This window comes from Eurosta solidaginis, chromosome 2 (genome assembly GCF_040869045.1).
Source record: "Eurosta solidaginis isolate ZX-2024a chromosome 2, ASM4086904v1, whole genome shotgun sequence".
NCBI classification, from domain to species: domain Eukaryota; kingdom Metazoa; phylum Arthropoda; class Insecta; order Diptera; family Tephritidae; genus Eurosta; species Eurosta solidaginis.
In genome coordinates this window covers 101,376,519-101,402,477 of record NC_090320.1, presented here as the reverse complement: position 1 = coordinate 101,402,477, position 25,959 = coordinate 101,376,519, and the positions used below count along the sequence as shown (strand labels likewise).

Here is a 25,959-nt window from a genome sequence, read left to right as displayed (position 1 = left end):
TAATGAGCACTTAAATTAATTTTTGTGGCCCTAAAAAACACTTCTGTTTAAGTTATTAAAAAATGAAATTTAAGGTGGGAGTCTGCTAAGATTATGTGAAGATAGCAGACCCCTCACTTTTTGCAAATAACTCGAAAGCTAAATCAGCACCTAAATTAATTTTTGTGACCCTAAGTAGCAGCCAATTTTGATGTATTTTTTTGTAAAAAAAATGAAATTTAAGTGGAGGTCTGTTGAAATTATGTGAAGCTAGAGACCCCTCACTTTTCGCGAATATCTCGAAAACTAAATGAGCACCTAATTTAACTTTTGTGGCCCTAAATAGCACCTAGTTTTCAAATAATGTAGACACCTTTGAGCACTTGGGTATGCTAGGTTTAACACGAGCTGTAGTGCGTATGTGTACGTATTATCCATATGCTTTCAAAATCGCTACTTACCGTCAATTTCCTGCCAAGCTTTTCGTTTATATCGCTGTTAGTAACGCCACTTCCTGAAAAATCCTCCCCCGTAAATGGTACTACTTTGAAAGCCAGATTTTCTTCAGCACGAGATACTTCACTTTGCAAACTTTCAGGTGTATTGACAGAATTGCCGTTGACTTCAAGTATCACATCGCCCCTCTGCAAGAGGCCCTGTTTTTCTGCTATGCTACCAGAGATTACGCGCGCAACAACTAGCTGGCTTTGTGAATTAACTTCAACGGTAAAACCCAACGGTTTATTTTCAACACGTCGAACTCCAACTATTTTTACTGCTTCTACAGGCATTTTAGTGCATAGGACTTCCGGGGGATACAGATATATTTGATTGAGCTTTCTTGGACACTCTTCCGAACGTTTGCAAATGTTAACATATATTAGTCCAATTTCATCATGGGCGCGTAGTAGCCCCTGAAATACAAAGCGTATAAAACTATATTTAGAGAACTACAGATGGATCGGCTGCATGTTAAATTGCAGGAAGATTACATCACAATGGTGATTGTACGAGGCCACGAAATCAGTGGACAGGGGGACGCCGCAGGGAGTGGAGCTATCACTTCTGCTGTGGACGCTGGTCATCAACCAACTGCAAAGGCGATTTGATGAGGGACCCGTAAAACTTACGGCTTACGCAGACGATGTTGCAATTGTCATAAGTGGAAAGTGCCTTCCAACCATTAGCTCTTTGATGGATCGGGCGCTTTGGGATATGCATACCTGGGCATCTAATGTCGAGTTCACAGAAGAAGACGGGTATGGTCTTGTTTACAAAGAGGTACAAGGTCCCAAATTGGATCAGGCCTAAGTTAGGAGGGGCGACCCTAGAGGAGAAACCTTGCACAAAATATCTAGGAATCATCCTAGACAGTAAGCCGTCATGGAAGCTCAACGTGGAGGAGAGGGTGGTGAAGAAGGCTTCAACGGCACTTTATGCGTGTAAAAGAATGCTGGGGTGTACGTGGGGCTTATCGCCCTCTCTTTCTCATTGGGTTTTTACAGCGATTGTAAGCTCTATTCTATACTATGGAGTTCTTGTTTGGTGGAAAGTCACACAAAAAACAAGCTACCTCAAAAAATTAGAGGGTCTATGCAGACTATCAATGCTTAGCATTACGGGAGCCCTGAAAACAACACCGACAGCTGCATTGTATGCCATTCTGCACATTCCACCTGTAGACCTGGTAGCAAAGAACATATCGTTAACAAATGCAACCAGGCTCGGTGCCTCGGGGCAGCTTGAGCGCCGACCATACGGCCATAGTAGTTTAGCGTCGTCAATCGCAAGACGAACAGACTACCTGATTCCCTATCTGCGCTTCGCGTGCGATCTTAAGGCCACAATAGAGGTGGATGGTTGGCGCAAGGGTGCTCAAATGGCGGACGAGGCGATACATGTGTACACAGATGGTTCCAAAGTAGTGGAGGGAGTAGGGTCTGCGGTATACTGTGCTGATCCGGAAATAAACAGATCCTACAGGCTACCGGATTACTGTAGCGTTTTCCAAGCGGAAATAGTAGCCGTAACCAAAGCAGTAGAAACCCTGGAAGAAAATAGCCCAAGCTGCAATCGTGTCAACTTTTATATTGACAGTCAAGCAGCAATAATCTCGCATAGCACAGCATCTAACTGCGTGTTAGAGTGTAAGCAGTCCCTGGAGAGAATCGGGACAGGAAGAAGCAAACATCTATATTGGGTCCCAGGGCATATGAGAATAGATGGGAATGAAAAAGCGGATGAACTAGCTAAAAAGGGCGCATCCCTTGAAGCTTGCTCCGTAGACGTCCCAATTAGACTGGGCGAGATTAAGCGAAGGCGAGAGGTGCACATGATCCACCAAGCAGGAAAGGCGTGGGTTCAAGCGCGGGGCTGTAAAGTGTCGAAGATTATTTGTAGGTCTTACAACCTTAGACTAACAAGTTGCTTCTATCATTGAAAATAGAGGACTGTAGACTCATGACGGGTATTCTGACTGGGCACTGACTTCTGGCGCCTCATGCCTTTAAAATAGGCTTGGTCAGTGAAAGCAGATGCAGGAAGTGCGGGCTGGAGGAGGAAACGATCGAGCACGTTCTGTGCTAGTGCCCTGCGCTTGCCAGGACAAGACTCCAGCTATTAGGAGTGATACAGCTGTCAGATCTAGAAGCAGCAAGTGGCTTAAGTCCTAGGAAGCTTCTAGTATTGGCCAAGAGGACGGAGTTATTTTATAACATAGGTCCTGGTTTTTGATAGGGGTTTTCAGTTTGGTCGCTAAAACAAACTTCTGGTAACACTACGGACTTATTCAGTCTTTGTGAGGTCCTCATGGACCGGCCAGTTCAATCTAACCTAACCAAAGTCTTGTCATAAAGGCTCTAAAATTATAAGCCAATAACCATTGCAGAAATGCAATTTTTAGATTCTGAAAGTGGAAGATAAGGAGGAGAGACAGTTTCATTTAGCTTTTCAGTGGTTTATAAAAACAAAGATATTGGAACCGGTCGGTCAGATGAAGCAGGTATTCCTTATTTGGTATAGATTCCATATATTAGGAAATTGCGGTAAGCGTTAGTGGGAGTAGGAATGGAAGAGGAAGTTGGAGCGGTTTTGAGAGTGGAAGTGGTAGGGGTAGTTGTGGTGGGAATGTGTTCAGGGAGGACGAATCAGATAGAGAGTGAGTGTAGAGGGGCTCTTTTTGAAATGTAGGCAAAAGTTATAGTTATTTTTTATTTTTAGTTATTGCCCAACTAAAAGTTTAATTGATAAAAGAAAATCAAAACGAAGCAAAAGATATTGTTTAAATTTGTTTTTCCTTGAGACAAACCGTAAAAACAAATGCGTAGGTTCCGGGAAGTGGACCAGAAAATTTGGTATAATGTAACGTCTTCAATATTTTAATAATATGAGAAACTTTTCTTTCCGAGAATACAAAGCGTATAAAACTATATTTAGAGAACTACAGTCTTGTCATAAAGACTTTAAAATTATAAGCCAATAACCATTGCAGAAATGCAATTTTTAGATTCTGAAAGGGGAAGATAAGGAGGAGAGACAGTTTCATATAGCTTTTCAGTGGTTTATAAAAACAAAGATATTGGAACCGGTCGGTGAGATGAAGCAGGTATTCCTTATTTGGTATAGAGATTCCATATATGAGGAAATTGCGGTAAGCGTTAATGGGAGTAGGAATAGAAGAGGAAGTTGGGGTGGCATTGAGAGTGAAAGTGGTAGGGGTAGTTGTGGTGGGAATGTGTTCTGGGAGGAATAATGGATAGAGAGTGTAAAGGAGCTCTTTTTGAAATGTAGGCAAAAATTATAGTTATTATTTTTTATTTTTAGTTATTGCCCAACTAAAAATTCAATTGATAAACAAAAGAAAATTAAAAATGAAGAAAAAGATATAGTTTAAATTTGTTTCTACTTGAGACAAACCGTAAAAACAAATGCGTAGGTTCCGGGAAGTGGACCAGAAAATTCGGTATAATGTAACGTTTTCAACCAAGTTAATATGAGAAACTTTTTTCCGGGAAGAAGACCTATTCCAAAAAATCTAATTTATGATTCGATTTGCTGGCGATTTGGTACATGGATATCCCTTTATCAAGCTTTAAAAATTGAGAAACTCCTCTCTGGGAAATGAACCAGTTGTTATTGTTGTTGTAGTGACAAAGACACTCCCCGAAGGTCTTGGGGAGCGTTATCGATGTTGATGGTCCTTCGCCGGATGCAGATCCGGTACGTTCCGGTACCAAGCCCGACAATCTCGGGAACCATTTGTTATGACCATATGCGACCTTCTAGGCCATCTCGCACTCCCACCCCCTAGAACCATGAGGAGTTAGGGGTCGCCAGAGCCTCATTTGTTAATAAAACAGGTTTCGCCACGGATAGGTCAGGTTGATAATTGGGTTGGAGAAGCTATATATTGCTCTGGCAACCCCTTGAGAGGGTTGCGCTACACAACCCCTTGGAATCCACTTAGTAGTGTTTTTATCATTATCCAATTTGAATGTAAAATTACTCGCCAATTCGAAGATCGAGATTGATTTATTAACCCATTAACATACATGGATCACCCATTTGCTATCTTCTTTTAGTACTGAAATCAAATTATTTGAATCAGAATAATTATATCTACACAAAAATAAAGAACGTCGATTTACTAAGCCAATGGATTTTTCTGCTTTGCACTATGTATATCCTAACTATTTATGATGTAAATTTTACGTAACAGGATTTAGAAGTAGGCATGAAATTTGAGTTATGTTAGGATAAAAAACCATCCTGCTGCAGAACAAAAAAAATCAGAGGAATTACTGAAACATGAAATAATTACACACATTTATTAATTTTTAAATTAACAGCTAAACCCTTAATTTTCTTCCCTAATCAGCCCTAATACGCTAATAATTGAATACCGAAAGCGAATATGCCTTTGACGTAATGGACACATTTCTTTTGGAAAAACTTAATTTTTTAGTCTTGGGAAACAGCGAAACCTAAACACGAAGAAAAATGTATAATTAAAGACATAAGCCTTATTCATACAGTCAGAATTGGTGTTATTCCAATTCCTCAAGAAAATACATTTCCGATTTGTGACCATTGGCAACGAGTCAAGTAGTATCTAACGGATCTGACGGAATTAATTATGATTGTATGTTTAATGGTGTGTAATTTTACTTAACATTTTTAAGAATTAATGAGCTTAACACCGATAAATGATAATTGTTATTCAATTATTATTTTTGGTTTTATTGGGAAAAACTGAAAAGGAAACATTTACAGGCATATTGCGATGGTACCTTTTCGAAAACCGCCACGTCATCATCGTCAGGCAATTTCGTAATGTTTATTTTATTTCAACAGGTTTCACCGGGAATCGAACCGCGGTCAAACTGCTGAAATCACAATCGCCTAACCATTGGGCTATTGTGTTGTATTTGCTTTCTTGGCTTATTGAAGTTTTATCCCATTTTCACGCTCTCGCACAATTTGAGACATTCTGTCTCTACATTAATTTGTACTAGGCGTGCTTTTTCTCAATGGTATTGTACCACTCCTCTTCACTGCAGACGATTGTTTGTGTACTATATTTAAACTCGTGCTCAGTTTATATAGTTATATGTTTGTATGTTTAATGTTGTGTTCAATTTAACTTAAGATGTTTAAGAAGTAATGAGCTTAACACCGATAAATGATAATTGTTATTCAATTATTATTTTTTATTTTATTGAAAAGAACTGAAAAGAAGGAAACATTTACTGCCATATAGCGATGGTACCATTTCGAAAAACGCCACGTCATCATCGTCAGGCAATTTCGTAATGTTTATTTTATTTCAACAGGTTTCGCCGGGAATCGAACCGCGGTCAAACTACTGAAATCAAAATCGCCTAACCATTGGGCTATTGTGTTGTATTTGCTTTCTTGGCTTATTTCAGTTTTATCCCATTTTCACGCTCTCGAACAATTTGAGGCATTCTGTCTCTACATTTATTTGTACTAGGCGGGCTTTTTGTTATTGGTATTGTACCACTCTTCTTCACTGCAGAAGATTGTTTGTGTATTATATTTAATACAGCTATATGTTTTTATGTTTAATGGTGTATTCAATTTTACTTAAGATTTTTCAGAATTAATGAGCTTAACACCTATAAATGATAACTGTTACACTGCAGAAGATTGTTTGTGTATTATATTTAAATTTGTGCTCAGATTATACAGTTATATGTTTGTATGTTTAATGGTGTGTTCAATTTTACTTACGATTTTTAAGAATTAATGAGCTTAACACCTATAAGTGATAATTGTTATTCAATTATTTTTGGTTTTATTGTATGACGACGATGACGTGGCGGTTTTCGAAATGGTACCATCGCAATATACCAGTAAGTGTTTCCTTCTTTTCAGTTTTTGCCAATAAAACGAAAAATAATAATTAAATAACAATTATCATTTATCGGTGTTAAGCTAATTAATTCTTAAAAATCTCAAGGAACTAATTTTCTTTATAAGATAATATAAATTTAAGATAAAGCAGAATAAAAAACAACCACATAGATATTTTTGTTTAAAACTATTAAAAAAATGAGCTAAGATTCATAATAAGGAAGGGCCATTTTTCATTGCTTCGTTTTAAGATTTGTCACCTGTAAAAATGAATTTTGACCAATTATTATTAAAATAAATATAAAAAAAAAATTTAAGGCGCGATAACCTCCTAAGAGATTTCAGGCGAATCCGAGAGAGTTACAAGCATACAAGCGAAGGTAACATAAGCGTGTTAAAAAGAAGTTTAACTCTAAAAATTTATTTAAAAAAAAATCTAATTCTAAAAAAATAATATTGGGCAATTACATTAACTTCTTTCAATGCAATGTTATATTCTGCTATGCCCTATATCTTAAAAGGTATTAATGTTCAGCACTCATGTCACGGAATGCACCGATGACCCCTCAATTCAACTTTTCAGCATTGAACGGACCCTCGAAAGAAAACCCGAATTAAGAGATAAATATTTTGAAGTCCGTAATGAGTATTTAACCATGGATCACATGAACCCACCCCCAACAAGAGATAATTAGAAATAGTAAATATCTATCATTTTATCTACCCCATCATGCTGTCATAAAACCCGACAGCAAAACCACAAAAGTGTGAGTCGTCTTCAACGCATCAAAAATGTCACATTCTGGCAACTCGTTGAACGACGTTCTCCATACAGGTCCAACACTACAAAATGATTTAATGCTCGTGATACTTAAATGGCGACTTTATAAGTTTGTTTTTAACCGCGATAGATATTGAGAAAATGTATCGCCAATACTCATAAATGAAGTAGATAAAGACTTTCAACGAATGTCCGCTCGCTAAAAACGTTTTATTAAATGAAACACATGTTGACGATATTTTGTCAGGCGGTTATAGAAACCTTAAAATCGGCAGTGTTCCCTTTGAGAAAGATGTCGGCAAATCACCCTGAGATTTTAGAACCCGTTCCCGACCCTGATTTGCTAGACGTCGATTTTATTAAATTCCACGATTCGAGTTCCACTAAAACCCTTGGAATTCAGTGGAACGCGCTGACCGACACCTTCACCTATAGGTATGACCCACCATCAGCAGCAAACACGACTACAGAAAGGCAGATTTTATCAGCAGTTGCGAAGCTCTTTCACCCCGCAGGATAGCTATCGCCAATAATGATTCTTGCGAAAATGTTGCTGCAACAACTCTGGATAGAAGGAATGGATTGGGACGAAGACGTGAAGCCCGGGGTTCTCCAAAAATGAACTTCAATTTAGGAAAATTTACCTCACATCCGAGAAATTAAAATCCCTATGTGGGTACAGCATTCTCCCGATAAACTCATCCAGCTGCATGGATTTTCAGATGCTTCGGAAAAAGCATTTTGTGCCTTATATATTTACGGGTACAAACCCATGAAAATAGTTTTTCATCCCATTTTATAGCTGCTAAAAGCAAAGTAGCACACCTCCAAACAGTGAGTCTTCCACGGTTGGAACTCTGTGGAGCAGTCTTACTCCCCAAATTAGTGAAACAGCTGCGAAGTGAGCTGAATCTATCCCAACACGAACTCCTGCTCTGGTGCGATTCTGCCATCGTACTGGCATGGTTAGAAAAACTACCACATACCTGGCAAACGTACGTCGCCAATAAGACATCGGAAATTATTAAAAACGTTGACAATGCTAGTTTGAGACACGTATCCAACAACGATAACGCAGCGGGTTAGGGGGTCACAATATACAGAAAATACCAGATTCAAGGGGTTGTGTAGCGCAACCCTTTCAGGTTTCCGGCGCAATATATAGCTTCCCCAAACCTACTTGTCAACCTCACCTATCCGTGGCGAATCCTGTTTCATTAACAGAGAAGGCTCTGGCGACCCTGACTCCTCACGGATCTGTGGGGTGGGCGGGCGGGATGGCGAAGAAGGTCGCATGTGGTCAAAACAAATCGTTCCCGAGATGGTCGGGCTTGGTACCGGAACGTGCCGGATCTGCATCCGTAAAAGGACCATCAACATCGATAACACTCCCCAAGGCCTTCGGGGAATGTCCTTATCGCTACAACAACAACAACAACATAACCCAGCGGATTTGGGCACTCGAGGCTGCAAGCCTCAGGACGCTTATGTCCATTATGGTGGGAAGGACCTAATTGGCTTATCAGGCTATCAACTTCGTGGCCAAAGGATATATCTACCCCCCCTTAACTCCCCCCGAACAACGACTAGTGCAGGTATTCCACACATTGCATTAAGAAAATAGAGATATACTCGACCGGTTTTCGCCGTTTTCTCGAGTGCTTAGAGTCGTTGCCTATATGTTGTGGTTTATCTGAAAAGCAAGGAAACTAAATGCTGCCAAATTAAAACCGTCATTCAAACTCAACGGAATTATTATGTAGACACGATAGAGCTGCTTCGTATTTCAGGACCCTTACATAAAAAGAACACCCTACAGACATTAAATCCCATGTTAGATGTGTTGTAGTTAGAATCAGTTAGTTTATTTAATATATATAAAGCTTACAGGGTTGCCGTACTTAAAACTAGGTAGTGTAGATATAATTAGTAGTAGGTATATAAAATAGATCAATTACGATATATTTATTTAAATACAACATATTCCTTTTCTTATTTTGTTAACTGGAATTAATAAAGTATAATTGGCAATGCCAAAACTCAATTTCAATAATTAAATTCAAATTAAATTACGTATTCAAATCAATATTGTAAACGTGAAGGTGGAATCACTTTTCTATCTTTTTTCGTTACATAATCTCTATTTTTATCAGATGCTGCCTATTTCTACGACACGTTACACCATCAGAACCTTTTATAATATATGAACGAGGTTCATTACAATTTTTCAAAATTATTCCAGGATACCAAACAGAAGTTGGATTTCTTTTAAACATTACCTTCTCTCCTATATTTACAGGCTTTAAGTTCTGTGCTTGATTATTGTAGTTATTTTTTACTCGCATATTTTTGATTTTACGTTGTTCTTTATATTGTTTGTTATCAACAACATTGGGTCTGAGATTTTTTAGAATTGATGGTATTTTAGTTTTGAGTTTCCTGGACATTAATAGCCCAGCAGGACTAGGAATATTTTCTTTTGGAGTATTCCGATAATTAAGTAAAGCTAAATATGGATCTGATTTCCTTTCTTGACATTTTATTAACATTTTCTTTACAGTCTGTATGGTTCGTTCTGCTAAACCATTTGACCTGGGCAAATATGGACTTGATGTGTGATGGTCTATGTTCCACTCACGACAAAATTCTAAAAAGTCTTTCGAATTAAATGGCGGACCTCTATTCTGATAAAAAAATTTGTGGTATGCCATGTCGAGCAAAAATGGATTTTAATTTTGTCTTTACTTCTATACTGGTAAATCCACCACTCAACAAATCAATCTTAACATATTTTGAATAACTAATAGATATTTCTTTTTATTGAATTCAAATATGTCATAACCAACATATCATATGTCATAATCAACAACGCTTAGCTCGTCTTTGATTTTGTAATATGGTTTTATTTTTTCATTTACCAATTTTCTTTCATTTGGCCAACCATCTCGTATACATTTATATAAAATTTGAAATGTATCGTCTGAATTTGAGTGCTGCTTTATTCTATTGAGCTCAACACTTGAAACATTAACTTCTTCCATCAGCATATCACAATAGAGTGTTAAATCATTGTCAAGCTCCTCCAAAGCAGTCTCATTTAATGGGGCTCTTGACAGCGTATCAGCTATAAACAAATGCTTGCCTGGTTTATACTCTACCAGCAAATCATACAGCTGTAGCCTCAGGATAAATCGTTGTAACCTAGCTGGGATTTTGCTAAGAGGTTTTTTAAATATTGAAACTAACGGTTTGTGGTCCGTTTCCACCAAAATTCTTTGACCATAGATGTAGTGGTGAAAGCGAGTACATCCAAATAAGACGCAAATCTGCGCGTAGTTAGTCTGCGTTTCAGTCAATGAAACTGATGCGTAAGCAATTGGATTTTTTCCATGCAATATTGTGGCTCCAACTGCATACCTGGATACATCATCGGAAAGTGTAAGTTGCTTATTCGGGTCGAAGTAAGCAAGGACTGGAGCTTCTGTCAACTCTTTTTTTAACTATTGAACTCGTTTTCTTGAATCGGACCCCAATGCCATGTTACGTCATTTTTTAACAAATATCTTAAATTTGTATTTTTTGTTGATAGATTTTCAATGAAAGGCCTTAAATAGTTGACCATACCTAAGAATCGCTGTAATTCACTTGTGGGAATTTTGTAAATTGACTTTACTTTCTCTTCATCAGCAGTAACATCATTTTTATCGAAAATATGACCAATATAATTTTATTTTGTCTTGACAAATTTTTGACTTTTGTTTATTAAATTTTACACCCACGCATCTTGCTCTCTCTAGAATGTTAGTATATTATATATAGCATATATTAGAAAATCGTCAATATAAATAATAAGACCGTTTATATCTCCAAAGAGCTTCACCATTTGTGAATGAAATATTTCAGGTGCTGAATTAATGCCAAAAGGAAGTCTCATAAAACTAAATCGACCAAAAGGTGTATTAAACGTACATAATTTCGATGAGTTTTCATCAAGTGGTGTCATCCAGAAACCACAGTTAGCATACAAAGAACTGAAATACTTAGAGCCTGCTAGTTATGCTTTACATTCGTAGATATTCGGAAATGGAAATCTTAATTTGCCATTTGGCTTTTTCACCAAAACTATTGAATTCACCCACTCTGTAGGTTCATTTTCACGCAGAATGACTTTTAACTCGACCATTCTTTCCAATTCAGATTTTAGCTCTTTATACAACAAATATGGAATTTTTCTTGGTGGGTGAACAACTGGCGTAAAATCTGGTTTTAATTTTAGACTACATTTTTCATTTAGTAGCCCTAAGCCTTCAAAAACATATGCGTAATCAGTAAGTTTTTACATGCAATATTGTTAACAGTTTTAACTAATTTCATATCTATTGCTGTTGTTAGACCAATTACATTTTTACAATTAATTTTAACGATATGAAAAGCGCACTTAAAAACCTTATTTTGATACATTAAATTTATAGTAATAATACCCATTAAAGGTAGCTGCTCACCACTAAAAGTTAATAAACGTGAATTTGAATCATTGTAAATCTTACCAAGTAGCGCAACTAACAGCTTATCGGTGAAAATTCGCACATTATTATTTAGCGTTTTTAAAGCATTTTCGTGCATATAAATACAACCATGTGCGTTTTGACATTACATTTCATACACGTTCGTGTTTGCCATTCTCATTGTTTCTAAATTCGTAAACAATGACTGCAGTTATTCGGTGTAATTTTTCGAAAAAATTTATTATTTTTGTGAAATTTTATACTTAATCTGTGGTATTGTGGTGGTCAAAAAGCTTTTATGCAACAATGCTTTGCCTCACAACGCGACAATGTATTTCGTAATGTCGAAGTATATAAATGTATTTGATGTGGAAGCTTGCATTTGAGAACACGGTTGCCACTTCATTCCATTTGGAACAAAAATGGTCCCTTTCAAACCCATATGGTCCGCTGGTCCCTTTTTCTCAATTTTGGTTCTTTTTCGGCCCGGTTTTGGTACATTTATTTCTTTTTCACTGAAACTGAAACAAAAATTCAAAATACTGCTAATAAAATTTTCCGCAAATCTATTATCCACATATAATTTTCAATTTACTTCAATGAAATTCTTACCATGAAAATTGCTCTATCGATAAACTGTAGCAGTACAATGCCATTTCACCTGGGAGATAATTTATGCGAGGCATTAAAAAGGGAAGTGTTGAATGTTCGGGCAAACACATTGTCATTAATTTTTGATGAAACAACGGACTTATGAGGAAAAATACTTGTTTTAGTGGTTAGGTATTTCGATCGGTATTCAGTTATTATACATTTGAAACTTTTAAGACGCTTGATTTTTAGTCTGAGTTCAAAACTCAAACTTACTGAATCTAGGCTCTGGTATGAAGTTTAAACTGTTAGGGAAAAAGTAAGCATCCATAAAAATAGCATTAACACAATTGCTTAGTTTCATTTACGGTTTACTGACAAATTTTTTAACCGTTCCTTACTAAAACCTAACTGCACTGTACATTTTATTTCATTGCAATCAAGCAAAATTAGGTTCACAACGTTTTATTGATGAAAGACATAGAAATTTGAAAATGTTTGTGCAGTTTGAACTAAAGCCAAATGTCTCATTTATTAAAATTTTATATAGGAAACTAAGGCAATGTTTGCTTTTTACGACGAATACGACACTCTAGTAACTTGCCGAATTCTTTGTATACCAATCATATAAAACTAAAATTTGGTCCTTTTTTTGAAGTCTGGTCCTTTTTTCGATTAATTTTGGTTCCAAATGAAAACAATAGTAGAAATAGTAGTATGCAAATGACTGCCATAGTAGTAGATAAACATGTACATTAATATTATGAACAAAGTTTAAAACTAAAAAATATTTCTTTGAAATATAATCTAACAGAAGATGGACACGAAGCGTAGCTTCATAGACGCGTATTAGGCACAACATGAGAAATCTTGAGGCATATAGGGATCTTAGCTACATGCCATATTTTGTAAGCGTCTACGAAGCTACGCCTCATGTGTATCTTGCCTAAGTTTAACTTTGTACTGGATCCAACATTTTTAATTAATAATAAATAACACGTAAAACAACTACGCTTAAGGTGACTTTTGCATCGTTTTGGCACTTGCGTTGCGTGTACATCTGACGCGCTTTACTTCGCAACGCCAACGTCGAAGCAACACACAAATCATTAAAAACTTACGTTCTTCTTGAAGTTTCTTGCATTTTAGAAAAAACCCGAGCTTCCATCGCCGTTCAACTAAATAAAAACATAATTTTGTATTCATGTCGATTTTGTGATCGATCTGCGGAGACGGCGGAAAATATCCTACTGGAATGCGACACAATCTGATGAGGGCACAGTGCAATCCTCAATAAATTTTCGATTTATGTGTGGCAGGGAAACTTTAAACTTTAACGTGCTTTATTTCAAAGTGACACTTTATTTGACAAATCACTGAACGATTTCTTTCAAATAAATTGCTTGTTAGCGTTAACTGAAGATGGCGAAAAGGGCCCCTGGAATAGTTACCTTATATAGTGAGAAAGTTAAGATATAATGCATAGGTATAAAATGCAAATTTTTATTATATAAAAGTAGTATCAAATTGAGATTTTAGTTCTGCTATTTTTAACACAGATTTAGCGTGAGCTTCAATTGTACATTTCATTTCATATAAATTACTTTTCTACATAACTCGTGGCACCGCCCGCTTAAAAAAAATTTCTCCACATTTCCTCTTACAATAAAACTTGATAAGTGAAATATCACTGATTCAAAACTATGTTTTGCTAAGTTATAGCTTATTATTCTAGTCTACGACCCTTTTAAACTTGTTTTTTATCTAAGTTGCCGTGGTTTTTAACCCATCTCGTCCATTTTTCCTAGAAATATTTCCTGCTATAAGGAAAATCTATGTACACAATTTCATTACGATAGGTTAATTTTTCTTCGAGTTATGGCTCCCGAAACATAGAAAATTGCTTAGGCGTAAAATCGGCGGTGCCACACCCATTTTCAAAAATTTTAGTGTTTTCCAATTTAATGTTACAATTCAATTTAGAAAGTAAATTTCTATTGATACAAAGCTCTTTTTCGCTAAGACATCTTATTATTATTCTCGTCTTCGTTAATTTTTCTTCAAAGCATTCCTTATAGTAAAGGCAACCTCTCTGCCGAATTTCGTTACGATAGGTTCAACGGTTTTTGATTTATGATTAATAATATTTGTAAAATTCATTTTATCACGAATGGGCGGTGCCTAGCCCATTTTAAAAAAATTTTCATAATTGTTATCAAGAGTCTCAATATCAGCCAACATGTCAAATTTCAACATTCTAGGTATATTATTTACTAAATTATCAGATTTTTTGTGTTTTCCAAAATTTTATATATATAAAAAGTGGGCGTGGTTATCATCCGATTTCGCTCATTTTCAAGACAAATCTATTCTGGGTCCAGATAAGCTAGTGTACCAAATTTGGTGAAGATATCTCAATATTTACTCAAGTTATCGTGCTAAAGGACGGACGGACGGACATGGCTCAATCAAATTTTTTTTCGATACTGATAATTTTGATATATGGAAGTCTATATCTATCTCGATTCCTTTATACATGTACAACCAACCGTTATCCAATCAAAGTTAATATACTCTGTGTGCAAAGCACGCTGAGTATAAAAACATGATTAATTGCTACATTTATACGCGTTTGTTGTTGTTGTTGTTATTGTTGTAGCAGTGCTTCGCCCCATCCAATAGGCCTGACCGGTCACAAATTGTCATCAATGTCCTCTAACGGGAGTCCAAGGAAACTTGTTGTCTCAACAGGGGTGGACCACAATGAGAGATGTGTTAGAGGCGTTGGTTCCACATTACAATTGAAGAGATGGTTGGTGTCATGTGGGGACACATTGCAAGCAGGGCATACATTTTGTATGTCGGGGTTGATTCTGGATAGGTAAGAGTTTAACCTGTTACAGTATCCAGATCGAAGTTGGGCTAGAGTGACTCGCGTTTCCCTAGGGAGTGTGCGTTCCTCTTCAGCAAGTTTAGGGTATTGTTCTTTGAGTACTGGATTCACCGGGCAATTCCTGACGTACAGGTCCGACGCCTGTTTATGGAATTCACCAAGGACCTGTTTATGTTGTTTGGCTTCATAGTGCTTACGGAGGTGACTCCTTAAGCCCGCGGGCATCTTTAGGCTTGGCGACCATATCGGGGACGCGTAGCATTCAATCGGCTAGCCAATTGGTTTGTAAGTGGTAATGCGCGTTTCTTTATCTTTTCCCCAAGTACTGCCAGCAAGAGATTTGAGGACTTTATTACGGCTCTGGATTTTCGGTACAATTGCGGCTGCATGCTCACCAAAATGTAGATCCTGATCGAACGTCACACCCAAGATTTTGGGGTGTAAGACAATCGGTAGCGTAGTGCCATTGACGTGGACGTTCAAAATGGTCGACATTTGAGACGTGCATGTTGTAAATATGGTCGATGATGATTTAGTCGGTGATAATGTCAGGTTTCGCGTGGTGAAGAAACTGGAGTGATCAGGGAGGTAGCCGTTTATTTTGTTACATAGCTCATCGGGCCTGGGCCTGTGACCATTATTGTGCAGTCATCGGCGTAGGAAACGATAGTAACTCCTTCTGGTGGCGAATGTAGCTTTGATATGTAGAAGTTAAACAAAAGTGAGGATAGGACACCACCCTGTGGCACCCCTTGATTAACTCTCCTTGGTTTAGATGTTTCGTTTCTAAATTGCACCGATGCCTGCCGTCCACCTCTTAAGACTTGCGAGAAGGGTAGACCCTTCCAGGTCTTGCAGTAACGTGCCATGGCTGACCGTATCAAAAGCTTTTGACAGGTGCTAATGGCATTTAGCGCGGTGGTAGTGCTGTGTAGTTTTTTAAAGCCATGCTGATGAGAGGCTAGTGGAAAATTTGCCTTGAAATGGAGCAATAAAATGGCTTCAAGCGTATTGGCTACTGGCGATAGGAGAGATATCGGGCTATGTGACTCTCCTATGTTGGCTGGTTTCCCAGGTTTTAGTAGCGGGACCACTTTGGCCATTTTCCATTTTTCGGGAATGACAGAGGTGGAAAGAGACAGGTTGAAGACGTTTCCTAGGCTTTTAAGCATCGGCAGGGCCAAGCTTGACCGATGGCATCCTCAACCTCTTTGGCGGTGATGGTAATTGGGGACGCGCTGATTTTATGTTTGTGCGACTAGACTTTTTGTGTTGGCCCTCCGTCTGGCTTTGTCAACAGTAGAATGCATTATATATTGTCGGCAAAAGGCGCTCGCGCATTTTTTCGCATCCGACAGCACTTTATCGCCAAAGGCGATGGAAATTTTGTCGCTGTGCTTGGACGGATTCGATAGGGACTTTACGGTGGACCAAAGCTTACCCACACCGGCAGAGAGGTTATAGCTTCTTAGATGCTCCTCACAATTCGCCCGCTTGTGTTCATCCAGAAGCAATCTGATGTGTTGGTTTATGGCCCTTATTTGGTCGCCGGGATCGAGCTGTCTTATAAGGTCACGTTTTCGCGCTAAACTTGCGGCCTCCGCTGGAAAGGGAGGCCGAATTTCGGGAATTCTTCCGGCGGGTATAAAGCGAGCCGCGGCGGATTCAATGACCTTGCTAAAAGCACGCTCCCCTTGGCGAGCATCAGTCGGGATAGGGAGGGCAGCAGAGCGGCTGTCTGTAAAGGATTTATATTCTTCCCACTTTCCTTTATAAAAGTTTATGAAAGTGCGTTTTTCGGAGACAATGAAGTCGGCAGTACGCTCGAGCGAGATGAGTATTGGCAGGTGGTCGGATGCCTATGTTATCATCGGCTGCCAGTTGACGCAGTTTACGAGTCCAGCACTCACGGTTGATATATCTGGCGAACTGTGACAGCTTCCTACCATACGAGTGGGGGCGTCTCCGTATATTGTGCAGAACGTAGTTTCTTTTATTTGATCCGCCAACATCTCACCCCTGCTGTCCGCCTGCAAGTTTGAATGTCATAGGTCGTGATGGGCATTGAAATCGCCGAAGATAATGCGATTGTCGCGAGTGAGTAACGTACTGATATTAGGGCGGTATCCACTGGGGCAGCAGGTGACAGGAGGGATGTAGATGTTGATGATTTCTAGGCTTACATCGCCTGACCGGACAGATAAGCCATGACGTTACAGGACATTGTCCCTGCGGCCGATGTCGGGATCAAATATATGATATTGCACTGAGTGGTGTATGATAAACGTGAGACCGCCTCCATTCCCGCTCTCGCAATCTTTTCTGTGGACATTGTACCCAGAACAGCTCTGCAGAGCAGATTTTGATGCGAGTTTAGTCTCTTGAATCGCAGCAATGCGGATGCTGTGCCGCTTCATCAAATCGACTATCTCTGTGATCTTAACAGTTAATCCATTACAGTTTAACGTGTTTCGTTTATTTTCATTGAGGACTACATCGTAAAAATAAAAATTATGTTATTATAAAGTATATGTGAAGCCCCATAGATAAAATGAGTAATAGAATGAAAATTGGGTTATATATTATAATTTTAAAATGAAAATCTTTTGCTAAAAAAGTAATAGCATGAACATTGGTTTGTATATTACATTTTTAAAATGAAAATCTCCTGCTAAAAAGGGAGAAAATCCTAACTAAATTTTTTCATTTTGGTACTTAACTACATCGAACGAACATCATTCCTTCATTATATGTCATTCGACTGCCTACTTCACTGCCTTCCACTCTATTCTCTATTCGTAACATAACCTCAATTTAGGATGCCAAACTATATAGTAAACAATGTTTGAATGCTTAATAAAGCTATTTATATTTAATTCGGCTGCTATTTTATATGATAATATATTAGTTTGAGCGCCTGTATGGATAACGTACTGCACATCTCCGTTGTTGATTTTCACTCGTACTGTCCATTCTCTTACCTTATTTTCAGATTTTCTATTCAACGTTTCTTCATTTTTGTTTTGATTTTGGTTGTCTTTTGCCGTGACCTTTACACCTTCTTCACTCGTTTCAATTGTTTTCACCCTACGATTAACTCTTCTATCGAACTGCATTATCGAATTCACCACAGTTTTTGATTCTGTGTTAAGTGTGCCTACGAAAAGCTCGTTTTCGCTCTCTTCTTCATCGCATGACTTGTATATTTTGTTTGGCCTTTTTGTTTTTGTTTGTGAAATTTACGCGATTTATTTTGTGTTTGCGCAGTCCTTTTATAAGACATTTTTTCAAAATGCTATTTTTTATTCTATACATAGCAAGTAGCACCTTGCGCTGGACATTTATGTTTGTGAATTTGACCACACATTTTGCAAAGCTTTTTTCCAAAGTCTTTGTCAGCCACTGCTGCTACATAATTGTCTGAACTTCCATTTGCATTTTTCAATTGATTCAAATTTGCTTTCGCGGTCTCTATACGTTTTGCAATGTCTACTGCTTTTTGCAATTTTATAGCACCTTCTGTAAGGAGTCTTTCTATTGTTTGTGCCACTCCCATTTTTTTAATTTGAAGTTTTTGCAATTTACTGTTATAAATCCACTTGGGAAATGAAATACCATTGATATAAAGCTCTTTTTTTTGCAAAGATATAGCTTATTTTATTCGTCCACGACCCTTTTAAAAATCTTTTATATAAAAGTGGGCGTGGTCCTTAAGCGATTTCGTTAATTTTTCTTCAAAGCATTCCTTATAGTAAAGGCAACCTCTCTGCCGAAGTTCGTTACGATAGGTGCAACGGTTTTTGATTTATGATTAATAATATTTGTAAAATTGATTTTGTCACGAGTGGGCGGTGCCTAGCCCATTTTAAAAAATTTTTCCAAATTGTTATCAAGAGTCTCAATATCAGTCCACATGTCAAATTTCAACATTCTAGGTGTATTATTTAGTAAATTATCAGGTTTTTTGTGTTTTCCAAAATTTTATATATATATAAAGTGGGCGTGGTTATCATCCGATTTCGCTCATTTTCAAGACAAATCTATTCTGGGTCCAGATAAGATAGTGTACCAAATTTGGTGAAGATATCTCAATATTTACTCAAATTATCGTGCTAACGGCGGACGGACGGACATGTCTCAATCAAATTTTTTTTCGATACTGATAATTTTGATATATGGAAGTCTATATCTATATCGATTCCCTTATACATGCACAACCAACCGTTATCCAATCAAAGTTAATATACTCTGTGTGCAAAGCACGCTGAGTATAAAAACATGATTAATTGCTACATTTATACTCGTTTGTTGTTGTTGTTGTAGCTGTGCTTCGCCCCATCCAATAGGGCTGATCGGTCACAAATTGTCATCAATGTCCTCCAACGGGAGTCCGAGGAAACTTGCTGTTTCAACAGGGGTGGACCACAATGAGAAAGGTGTTAGAGGCGTTGGTTCCACATTACAATTGAAGAGATGGTTGGTGTCATGTGGGGACACATTGCAAGCAGGCCATACATTTTGTATGTCGGGGTTGATTCTGGATAGGTAAGAGTTTAACCTGTTACAGCATCCAGATCGAAGTTGGGCTAGAGTGACTCGCGTTTCCCTAGGGAGTGTGTGTTCCTCTTCAGCAAGTTTAAGGTATTGTTCTTTGAGTACTGGATTCGCCGGGCAATTCCTGACATAGAGGTCCGACGCCTGTTTATGGAATTTACCAAGGACCTGTTTATGTTGTTTGGCTTCATAGTGCTTACGTAGGTGACTTCTTAAGCCCCTGGGCATCTTTAGGCTTGGCGACCATATCGGGGACGCGTAGCATTCAATCGCTAAGTGGTAATGCGCGTTTCTTTCTCTTTTCCCCAAGTACTGCCAGCAAGAGATTTGAGGACTTTATTACGGCTCTGGATTTTCGGTACAATTGCGGCTGCATGCTCACCAAAATGTAGATCCTGATCGAACGTCGCACCCAAGATTTTGTGGTGTAAGGCAATCGGTAGCGTAGTGCCATTGACGTGGACGTTCAAAATGGTCGATATTTGGGACGTCCATGTTGTAAATAAGGTCGATGATGATTTAGTCGGTGATAATGTCAGGTTTCGCGTGGTGAAGAAACTGGAGAGATCAGGGTGGTAGCCGTTTATTTTGTTGCATAGCTCATCGATCTGTGGGCCTGGGACTGTGACCATTATTGTGCAGTCATCGGCGTAGGAAACGATAGTAACTCCTGGTGGCGAAGGTAGCTTTGATATGTAGAAGATAAACAAAAGTGGGGATAGGACACCACCCTGTGGCACCCCTTGTTTAACTCTCCTTGGTTTAGATGTTTCGTTTCTAAATTGCACCGATGCCTGCCGTCCACCCAGATAATTTGCGGTCCACCTTTTAAGACTTGCGAGAAGGGTAGACCCTTCCAGGTCTTGCAGTAACGTGCCATGGCTGACCGTATCAAAAGCTTTTGACAGGTGCTAATGGCATTTAGCGCGGTGGTAATGATGTGTAGTTTTTTAAAGCCATGCTGATGAGAGGCTAGTGGCAAATTTGCCTTGAAATGGGGCAGTAAAATGGCTTCAAGCGTATTGGCTACTGGCGATAGGAAAGATATCGGGCGATGTGACTCTCCTATGTTGGCTGGTTTCCCAGGCTTTAGTAGCGGGACCACTTTGGCCATTTTCCATTTTTCGGGAATGACAGAGGTGGAAAGAGACAGGTTGAAGACATGTGCTAAATAGTTAAAACCATTTAAACTAATTTCCTAGGCTTGTAAGCATCGGCATGGCCAATCCGTCAGGGCCCACCGCTTTAGATGGCTTAGCTTGACCGATGGCATCCTCAACCTCTTTGCCGGTGATGGTAATTGGGGACGCGCTGAATTTATGTTTGTGCGACTAGACTTTTTCTGTTGGCCCTCCGTCTGGCTTTGTCAACAGTAGAATGCATTATATATTGTCGGCAAAAGGCGCTCGCGCATTTTTTCGCATCCGACAGCACTTTATCGCCAAAGGCGATGGAAATTTTGTCGTTGTGCTTGGACGGATTCGATAGGGACTTTACGGTGTACCAAAGCTTACCCACACCGGCAGAGAGGTTATAGCTTCTTAGATGCTCCTCACAATTCGCCCGCTTGTGTTCATCCACAAGCAATCTGATGTGTTTATGGCCCTTATTTGGTCGCCGGGATCGAGCTGTCTTATAAGGTCACGTTTTTGCGCTAAACTTGCGGCCTCCGCCGGAAAGGGAGGCCGAATTTCGGCAATTCTTCCGGCGGGAATAAAGCTAGCCGCGGCGGATTCAATGACCTTGCGAAAAGCACGCTCCCCTTGGCGAGCATCAGTCGGGATAGGGAGGGCAGCAAAGCGGCTGTCTGTAAAGGATTTATATTCTTCCCACTTTCCTTTTTTAAATTTTATGAAAGTGCGTTTTTCAGAGACAATGAAGTCGGCAGTACGCTCGAGCGAGATGAGTATTGGCAGGTGGTCGGATGCCGATGTTATCATCGGCTGCCAGTTGACGTAGTTTACGAATCCCGCGCTCACGATTGATATATCTGGCGAACTGTGACAGCTTCCTACCATACGAGTGGGGGCGTCTCCGTATATTGTGCAGAACGTAGTTTCTTCTATTTGATCCGCCAACATCTCACCTCTGCTGTCCGCCTGCAAGTTTGAATATCATAGGTCGTGATGGGCATTGAAATCGCCTAAGATAATGCGATTGTCGCCAGTGAGTAACTTACTGATATTAGGGCGGTATCCACTGGGGCAACAGGTGACAGGAGGGATGTAGATGTTGATGATTTCTAGGCTTACATCGCCTGACCGGACAGATAAGCCATGACGTTCCAGGACATTGTCCCTGCGGCCGATGTCGGGATCAAATATATGATATTGCACTGAGTGGTGTATGATAAACGTGAGACCGCCTCCATTCCCGCTCTCGCAATCTTTTCTGTGGACATTGTACCCAGAACAGCTCTGCAGAGCAGATTTTGATGTGAGTTTAGTCTCTTGAATCGCAGCAATGCGGATGTTGTGCCGCTTCATCAAATCGACTATCTCTGTGATCCTACCAGTTAATCCATTACAGTTTAACGTGTTTCGTTTATTTTCATTGAGTAATAAATCGTAAAAATAAAAATTATGTTATTATAAAGTATATGTGAAGCCCTATAGATAAAATGAGTAATAGAATGAACATCGGGTTATATATTATATTTTTAAAATGAAAATCTTTTGCTAAAAAAGTAATAGCAATGAAAATCTCCTGCTAAAAATGGAGAAAAACCTAACTAAATTTTTTCATTTTGGTACTTAACTACATCGAACGAACATCATTCCTTCATTATATGTCATTCGACTGCCTACTTCACTGCCTTCCACATACTCAGTTGAGAATTATGGTGACAACATAAGGGAAAATAACCATGTAGGAAGATGAACCGAGGGAAACCCTGGAATGTGTTTGTATGACATGTGTATCAAATGAAAGGCATTAAAGAGTATTTTATGAGGGAGTGGGCCATAGTTCTATAGGTGGGATATAGCCATAAAGGTGGATCAGGGTTGACTCTAGAATGCGTTTGTACGATATGGGTATCAAATTAAAGGTGTTAATGAGTATTTTAAAAGGGAGTAATCCTTAGTTCCATAGGTGGACGCCGTTTCGAGATATCGCCACAAAGGTGGAACAGGGGTGACCCTGTTCTACCCCAGCGGGTTAGGGGATCAGAATATACCCGCGGTAGGTATGCCTGTCGTAAGAGGCGACTAAAATACCAGATTCAAGGGGCTGTGTAGCGCAACCTTTCAGGTTGCCAGCGCAATATATAGCTTCTCCAAACCCAATTGTCAACCTCACCTATCCGCGGCGAATCCTGTTTCACTAACAGACGAGGCTCTGGCGACCCCAAGCTCCTCATGGAACTTGGAGGTAGGGAGGGAGGGAATGGCCTGAAGGTTTAATGTGGCCACATAAATCGTTCCCGAGATGGTCGGGCTAGCACCTTAATGGTGCTATGGCACCGGAGCGTACCGGATTTGTATCCGGCAAAGGACCATCACATCGATAACACTCCCCAAAGCCTTCGGGGAGCAACCTTATCGCTTCAACAACAACAACAACAGGGGTGACCCTAGAATTTGTTTGGACAATATGGGCATCAAACGAATGGTGTTAATGAGTATTTTAAAAGGGAGTGGGCCTTAGTTTTATAGGTGGATGCCGTTTCTAAATATCGCCATAAAGGTGGACCAGGGTTGACTCTAGGATGTGTTTGTACGATATGGGTATCATTTTAAAGGTATTAATGAGGGTTTTAAAAGGGAGTGGTTCTGAAGTCAACTGCTGAGTGATCTACTACTACTTTGTTAAATGAAACGACTTAAGTATTCTAACCATGCTTAACCTTTAGGCCGGTAAGTTTATTTAGAAAAACACAATATGTAAGCTAACGAGGAAGAAGCCGGCGAGTAAACAAAACAAAATGGTTAAAAAAATTCGTATGCGGACATAACCTCAATTTAGGCTGCCAAACTATATAGTAAACATTGTTTGAATGCTTAATAAAGCTATTTATATTTAATTCGGCTGCTATTTTATATGATAATATATTAGTTTGAGCGCCTGTATCGATAACGTACTGCACATCTCCGTTGTTGATTTTCACTCGTACTGTCCATTCTCTTACCTTATTTTCAGATTTTCTATTCAACGTTTCTTCATTTTTGTTTTGATTTTGGTTGACTTTTGCCGTGACCTTTACACCTTCTTCACTCGTTTCAATTGTTTTCACCCTACGATTCACTCTCCTATCGAACTGCATTATCGAATTCACCACAGTTTTTGATTCTGTGTTAAGTGTGCCTACGAAAAGCTCGCTTCTTCCTCGCATGACTTGTATATTTTGTTCACATAACTTTTGTTCTTATTTTGTTTTGTTTGGCCTTTTTGTTTTTGTTTGTGAAATTTACGCGATTTATTTTGTGTTTGCGCAGTCTTTTTATAAGACAATTTTGCAAAATGGTCTTTTTTATTACATACATAGCAAGTAGCACCTTGCGCTGGACATTTATGTTTGTGAATTTGACCACACATTTTGCAAAGCTTTTTTCCACAGTCTTTGCCAGCCACTGCTGCTACATAATTGTCTGAACTTCCATTTGAATTTTTCAATTGATTCCAATTTGCTTTCGCGGTCTCTATACTTTTCGCAATGTCTACGGCTTTTTGCAATTTTATAGCACCTTCTGTAAGGAGCTTTCTATTATTTGAATGTTACTAGACGAAAAGGGGCGGTGCCACTCCCATTTTTTTTAATTTGAAGTTTTTGCTATTTACTGTTATAAATCCACTTGGGAAATGAAATACCATTGATATAAAGCTCTTTTTTTGCAAAGATATAGCTTATTTTATTCGTCCACGACCCTTTTAAAAATCTTTTATATAAAAATGGACGTGGTCCTTAAGCGATGTCGTTAATTTTTCTTCAAAGCATTCCTTGTAGTAAAGGCAACCTCTCTGCCGAATTTCGTTACGATAGGTTCAACGGTTTTTGATTTATGATTAATAATATTTGTAAAATTGATTTTATCACGAGTGGGCGGTGCCTAGCCCATTTTAAAAAAAATTTCATAATTGTTATCAAGAGTCTCAATATCAGGCAACATGTCAAATTTCAACATTTTAGGTGTATTATTTACTAAATTATCAGGTTTTTTGTGTTTTCCAAAATTTTATATATATAAAAAGTGGGCGTGGTTATCATCCGATTTCGCTCATTTTCAAGACAAATCTATTCTGGGTCCAGATAAGCTAGTGTACCAAATTTCAATATTTACTCAAGTTATTGTGCTAACGGACGGACGGACGGACATGGCTCAATCAAATTTTTTTTCGATACTGATAATTTTGATATAATGAAGTATATATCTATCTCGATTCCTTTATACATGTACAACCAACCGTTATCCAATCAAAATTAATATACTCTGTGTGCAAAGCACGCTGAGTATAAAAACATGATTAATTGCTACATTTATACGCGTTTGTTGTTGTTGTTGTTGTAGCAGTGCTTCGCCCCATCCAATAGGTCTGACCGGTCACAAATTGTCATCAATGTCCTCTAACGGGAGTCCGAGGAAACTTGCTGTTTCAACAGGGGTGGACCACAATGAGAGAGGTGTTAGAGGCGTTGGTTCCACATTACAATTGAAGAGGTGGTTGGTGTCATGTGGGGACACATTGCAAGCAGGGCATACATTTTGTATGTCGGGGTTGATTCTGGATAGGTAAGAGTTTAACCTGTTACAGTATCCAGATCGAAGTTGGGCTAGAGTGATTCGCGTTTCCCTAGGGAGTGTGCGCTCCTCCTCAGCAAGTTTAGGTTATTGTTCTTTGAGTACTGGATTCACCGGGCAATTCCTGACATAGAGGTCCGATGCCTGTTTATGGAATTCACCAAGAACCTGTTTATGTTGTTTGGCTTCATAGTGCTTACGGAGGTGACTCTTTAAGCCCGCGGGCATCTTTAGGCTTGGCGACCATATCGGGGACGCGTAGCATTCAATCGGCTAGCCAATTGATTTGTAAGTGGTAATGCGCGTTTCTTTATCTTTTCCCCAAGTACTGCCAGCAAGAGATTTGAGGACTTTATTATGGCTCTGGATTTTCGGTACAATTGCGGCTGCATGCTCACCAAAATGTAGATCCTGATCGAAAGTCACACCCAAGATTTTGGGGTGTAAGACAATCGGTAGCGTAGTGCCATTGACGTGGACGTTCAAAATGGTCGACATTTGGGACGTCCATGGTGTAAATAAGGTCGATGATGATTTAGTCGG

The 25,959-nt window shown here is 38.9% G+C and overlaps 1 protein-coding gene across 5 annotated transcripts in view; it reads right to left on the bottom strand.

Annotated features, from left to right (window-relative positions):
• vari (MAGUK p55 subfamily member vari) overlaps positions 1-25,959 on the bottom strand; it is a 767,475-nt gene that overhangs the window by 540,239 nt on the left and 201,277 nt on the right. For 4 of the 5 annotated variants that reach the window (XM_067766042.1, XM_067766044.1, XM_067766045.1 and 1 more), the window contains one exon: positions 441-893. The exons of the other annotated variant lie outside the window; for it this stretch is intronic. In XM_067766042.1, coding sequence (XP_067622143.1) covers positions 441-893 — 453 coding nt within the window. The remainder of the gene's footprint in view (positions 1-440; positions 894-25,959) is intronic. 5 annotated transcript variants of the gene reach the window in all.